The sequence below is a fragment of the Mus pahari genome, chromosome 6 (assembly GCF_900095145.1).
Source record: "Mus pahari chromosome 6, PAHARI_EIJ_v1.1, whole genome shotgun sequence".
NCBI lineage: Eukaryota > Metazoa > Chordata > Mammalia > Rodentia > Muridae > Mus > Mus pahari.
Window position 1 is genome coordinate 88,543,048 of NC_034595.1, and position 6,039 is coordinate 88,549,086.

Here is a 6,039-nt window from a genome sequence, read left to right on the forward strand (position 1 = left end):
AGGCAGGTGGATTTCTGAGTTCGAGGCCAGCCTGGTCTACAAAGTGAGTTCCAGGACAGCCAGGGCTATACAGAGAAACCCTGTCTCGAAAAAACCAATCAATCAATCAATCAATAAAACCAGTCTCAACAAAATGGCTCAGAGGGTAAAAGCTGTGTCAGACATGTGCTGTTTGAATGTCTTTCTTACACATACAGAGAGAGAGAGAGAGAGAGAGAGAGAGAGAGAGAGAGAGAGAGCGAGCTCTAAGCCTGTGGCCCCAGCACACAGGAGGCTAAGGCAGGAGAATGACTGTAAGCTCACAGCCAGCCTATGCTACATTGACCCTGTCAAGAAACAGAACCAAGAAACAGAGAAATCGCCCCAATTAAATGTTGTTTTTATAAGAAAAAAAAAAAAAAGAAAGAAAAGAAACAGAGAAATCTGAAAACGCTGTACAAGTTCGCAGAGAGACCTGGGGTGAGGGGGTGGCCAGAGAGGGCTCAGAGTAGACCCCGCCTTGCCTAAGTGAGTTTTAGGGGAGAGTCCTAGCTCAGGCCTTTAGCGAATCTGACAGGCTGGCCCAGACAGAGGGGCTGTGAGGTACGTGGCAGTTTAGGTGAGAAGACAGTGTGTGAGAGGTATGTGCCAGCAGGGGTTCAATTGTAAGTGAGGGCCACACGGTTTGGGTGTGAACAGGTGTCTGGTGTGAACCTTGTCCAAGTGTACCTTGAAAGTGTGTGTCGGGGCTGGTGAGATGGCTCAGCGGGTAAGAGCACCGACTGCTCTTCCAAAGGTCCTGAATTCAAATCCCAGCAACCATATGGTGGCTCACAACCATCTGTTACAAGATCTGATGCCCTCTTCTGGAGTGTCTGAAGTCAGCTACAGTATACTTACATATAATAAATAAATCTTTTAAAAAAAAAGAAAAGAAAAGAAAAAGTGCGTGTCAGGGCTAGAAGGAAACAGGATTTGTAGATCTAGCTCATTTCTTACTGGTTCCCCAACCCTGTCCACGACACTAACTGGGACCCCTATTTTCCCCTTCCTGTCATCTCCTGCTCTATCCCTCATCACCTCTCCCTAGCCATCAGCCCCAACCCACCCAGGCGGAAAGAGGTGACCTCGCCCAAAAAGTCCACCCGGGGCTGGCGGCCCCTGGTGACCAAGCGCAAGCCAAGCCAGGGCCCAGAGGATGTGAATGGGGCTGGGATGGTCAGGCCACAGATCGGAGGCCCCAGGGCCCGGGGCGCCTCCTGCGGGCCGTCGTAGAATTGCAGGTAGGAGCCCGGTGCGCACGGGTCGCGGGAGGATGCTTTGGTTGTTGGTGTGGCCGCTGTAGCCTGGGTGATCCGGGAGGCCGAGGACAGGCTGTAAACCAGAAAGAAGCGGAACTGGAAGCGCATCCTGTCTTCAGGAGCTGCAGCACGCAACCACAGAATGCAGTCGGTGTCCGGAGTCACGAAGTAGAACTTTCGTGAAGCCGAGTGCGAGCGCAGCTGCAGCGCGTCTTCCTGCCAGGTCTGTCCGCACAGGTCCGTCAGATCCGCTGCGGGGAGAGTGCAGGGACGGGGTCATGCGGGATCTCACACACACACACACACACACACACACACACACACACACCCAACGTCCCGGGCTCGCCCTCTCTGCGTGATCCAGGAAGTCGCGCTTCCTCTATAAGCCTCATCGGCAAAACAAGGATGCATTTTTGTGAACACTTTATGACTTCATTCAAAGTCACAACTCCTAATTTAAAATCTCTGGATTTCAGCCCCTAGAGTGGTGGCATCTACCTGTAAAAACCAATATTCCGGAGGACAGGAAGAAGCATGGTGAGTCAAGGCTAGCCTGGGTTACAAATCCAGAAAGTGTCTCAAAAGAAAAAACTGTAACAAAATAATCAGGCCTAGCTATGCACGCCTTTCATCCTTGGATCCGGGAGGAGGCACAGGGATCTCTGTGAGTTCAAGGCCAACTCTGGTCTTTAGAGTGAATGCCAGGACAGACAGGACTACAAAATGAGATTCTGTCTCCAAAAATGTGAGAAGGGGGTGGGATTGGGACAGAGACAGGGAGAGGGAGAGTGTACATATGGTTTTTAGGTGCTGCGTATCTCTGATCCCAACACTTGGGAGGAAGAGGCAGGAGGATCGGGCCGCTCAGCTGCACAGTAAGTTCAAGGCCAGCTGAGATACCCGAGACTCCTGTCTCAGTAAAATGGTCAGGGGGATGATGTATACACAGTATTGTTTCCAAGGCAGCTGCAGAATCTGCAGACCTCTCTAAGATCAGATACTACCCCCAAGGTCTGCAGTGTTCACTACAGGAAGGACAAACAGAAACAGTCAAGCAGCCAGAAGTACAAACGTCTCCTGTCAAATTGGATCTTGTGGTCAAGATAAAAAACAAAAACAAAAACAAAAAACAAATGTTACTTTCCCAAGTATTTTGTAGGCTGCGATTGCAACAGAAAAACTCCTGGACATCTAAGTTTCTCATCTGAGTTTGCTCAGAATGTAATGAATTACTAAAGTGTCAGACACCACACACACACACACACACACACACACACACACACACACGCGCGCGCGCGCGCGCACGCGCGCCCTCGGGTATCTTGTGTGAGGATGGGGTGGATACAAGTGGGCGCCTCCCCACCTTTCTCCCATTCTCTATGTCTCCTGGCTAAAGGAGATCCTAATTGCATCCCTGTGTTCTGGGGATTAGTATGTGACCTAGTTCTGACCTATAAGATTTAAGAAGGGGTATGCTGGGAGTTTGGGGGGAATATTTTTCCTCCCTGCTTTAAAGAAAGGGGGATGGTACTGGAGAGATGGCTCAGTGGTTAAGAGCACTAACTGCTCTTCTTGAGGTCCTGAGTTTAATTCTCAGTGGCTCATAACCATCTGTAGTGAGATCTGACGCCCTCTTCTGGTGTGTCTGAAGACAGCTACAGTGTANCCCTCTTCTGGTGTGTCTGAAGACAGCTACAGTGTACTTACATATAATAAATAAATAAATCTTTAAAAAAAAAAAACTAAAAATAAATAAATAAATAAAAAGTATAATGGCACACACATTTAATTTCAGCACTCAGAGACAGAGGTGGGAGTATCTCCCAAAGTTTAAGACCATCTACAGTGCATATCAAGGCCTTACTCAACATATAAACAATAGTAGATGATGATGACGATGATGATAAGGACCAAGCAGAAGTAGCTGAGAGCGGGGGTTACAGTCCTGTAATCCCAACTAAAAAGATTAAAACCACAAGGCCTGCCTGAGCTATAGAGTGTGTTCAAGGGCAGCCTTTAAAATTTTTTTTATTTAATTTTTTTTTCAAGACAGGATTTGATAGCCTTGACTGTCCTGGAACTCTGTAGACCAGGCTGGCCCAGAAGTCAGAGACCTGCCTGCCTCTGCCTCTGAGATCAAAGGCACGCACTACCACTGCCCAGTTGGGGTACTTTTCTCCCCAGCTGGCTGGGGATGTAGCTCAGGGGCAGAGTGTGTATGGAACCGTGTGAGGCTATAGGTTCAGCATCCAGTTTTGTAAGAAATAAAAGATGAAGCCGGGCATGGTGGCACACGCCTTTAATCCCAGCACTCGGGAGGCAGAGGCAGGTGGATTTCTGAGTTCAAGGCCAGCCCGGTCTACAAAGTGAGTTCCAGGACAGCCAGGGCTAGACAGAGAAACCCTGTCTCGAAAAACAAGAAAGAAAGAAAGAAAGAAAGAAAGAAAGAAAGAAAGAAAGAAAGAAAGAAAGAAAGAAAGAAAGAAAGAAAGCAAGCAAGCAGAAGTCAGGAGTCACAGCAGCCCTCTTACAAGGAAGAGGTTATGACACGATTTAGCTACTGGAGTAACCATCCCTGGTATCGCTTATGGCTACTGTTAAGAATAAAATAAAGCACTAGATTTCACAAACACTATTTACTTTGATATCTGTTCCATTTGTTTGCTTGTTTGAGATGGAAATTCATGTCCCTCTGGCTGGCCTCAACATGCAGAGATCCCCTGCCTCAGAGTCCTGAGGAATGAGAGGACATGTGCCACCACTCCCCAACTTTAGAAGTTTTTTACGTGGTCCTGGGGATAGAACCCAGGGCCTTACACATCTTTAGCAGATGCTCTGTCACTGAGCTGCACTCCTGTCCCGTTGGCTGCAGGAGACACAGCAGAGTGGAAGCACTGGTGTCAGAGGTGGAATGAAGGGATGTCCAATGCAAACTGTCTCACCCACAGCCCCAGACCCAAGGGCTTACCCCACCCACCCCCAGATCCCTGCCTCAGACTCACTCGGATCTCCAGCCTTCTAAAAGGGATTGGAGTAGATTCGAGAATACTAATGAGTGCTAACTGGGGAAAGCCTGGAAGCAGGGTCTCTTTCCAGGCCCTTCCTACTCACCTGTCCCCAAGGCAGACACAGTCAAGGCAGTTGCCCCCAACAGGAGTAGCCTTTGGGGCAGCTGCCAAAGAAAAGCCATCCTGGATCTGTGCCCAGCAGGGGGCAGACCTGCGCAATCTCCTGTAGGTCTTTGGGGAGACTGGGGTGCAGGCCCTGGCTGCTCCAGGAAATGAGCAGTGCACAAGGGGACAGGGAGGCTCCTCAGATCTCCTCACTGTGTTCTGGGCTCTCCCTCCCAGGTCTTCCTCCTTTGGATCAGAATTATGTCTCAGGGTTGCCATGGAGATCTGGGGCCCCAAGCTGGAGAAGTCAAGGATGTCTGTTCATCCTTTGCCAGACAGGAACCAGGAGACTCGGATCCTGCTTAGCTGCAGGGCTTCTAGAAGAGAGGCCTCCGCCTTCTGTGAACTACTGCCTTCTTAGATAGGTGGAGGGACTAAGCTTGAGAGAGGCTCAGGACACCAAAGGAACCTCTCTGAGGACCTAAAGAAGCAGTAAGGGATTGCACATGGCACCAGGAGTTGCTTCAATTCGTAACCAAGGGTTCCTGATCTGGGGTCTTTGAATTCCTATCCACAGTGCTCAGTGCCCATAGCTGTTTGTTCATGACTAGCTGTGTTAGGGTATTCAGTCTTGGCTCACATTTTGCCTCTTCAGACTGCCCTTTTCCAACTGCTTCTAAACCTGACCATGCTCCCAACCAGTAACTCAATCACATCTCTCTGAATTTATCTTCTAAGCACCTCTAGAAACAGATTGATCTTCACGAAATGGTGGTTTGAATAAGCTTGGCCCATGGCAAGTGGCACTATTAGGAGGTGTGGCCTTGTTGGAGGAAATGTGTCACTGTGGAGGCCTGCAGGCTTTGAGGTTTCCTAGTGTTCAAGCGCTGCCCAGTGTGGAAGACAACACCCCTCTGCTGCCTGCGGATGAAGGATCAAGACGTAGAACTCTCCTCCAGCACCAAGTCTGCCTGCATGGTGCTGTACTTCCTACCGTGATAATGGGCTGAACCTCTGAAACCATAAGCCAGCCTTTCACGACAGTTGCCTTGGTCTTTATAAGCAATAAAACCCTATCTAAAATGCATGGGTTTGTGTTTTCAGACAGAATCTGATGCAACTCAGGCTGGCCTCAAACTTGATATAATGCAGCCAAGTCTGAACTTTAGTTCCTGTTCCTTATTCCTCTGCCTCCCAAGAGCAAGGATTAGAAAGTATTGTGTGTGAGGACAATTGCTCATTCTGGGGACAAGTGGATGTTGCTAGAAGGCGTTGACAGAGAGTTAAAGGGTTAACAATCACAATAACCCTGAAGACAGACAGGGCTCTGAAAAGTTCCCAGCACTTGTGACTGGTGACACACTTTCATATCTCTAGTGACTCCCTGCTCCCTCCCCTTGAGCTATATTGTGGCTCTCTTGAGTGAGGATGCTAGGCCTGGTACGCCTGTTAACTGCTCTGTCAGACATATCCCTGTGAGCCCACAGAACAGGTTCCTTTAAATGATGAGAAATGGGGAGGCAGAGGCAGGCGGGTTTCTGAGTTCGAGGCCAGCCTGGTCTACAAAGTGAGTTCCAGGACAGCCAGGGCTATACTACTACTTTCGTGGCCCTTTCACAATAGTCTTAACCCTGTCTCGAAAAACC

General features: G+C 49.1%; 1 protein-coding gene across 1 annotated transcript in view; it reads right to left on the reverse strand.

Annotated features, from left to right (window-relative positions):
- The window catches only part of Ldlrad2 (low density lipoprotein receptor class A domain containing 2), an 8,231-nt gene extending 3,761 nt beyond the window's left edge, over positions 1–4,470 (reverse strand). The window contains exons 1-2 of the mRNA XM_021201219.1: positions 4,392–4,470; positions 1,088–1,531 (exon numbers count right to left, since the gene is read on the reverse strand). Coding sequence (XP_021056878.1) covers positions 1,088–1,531; positions 4,392–4,470 — 523 coding nt within the window. The remainder of the gene's footprint in view (positions 1–1,087; positions 1,532–4,391) is intronic.
- Positions 4,471–6,039: the final 1,569 nt, after the last annotated feature.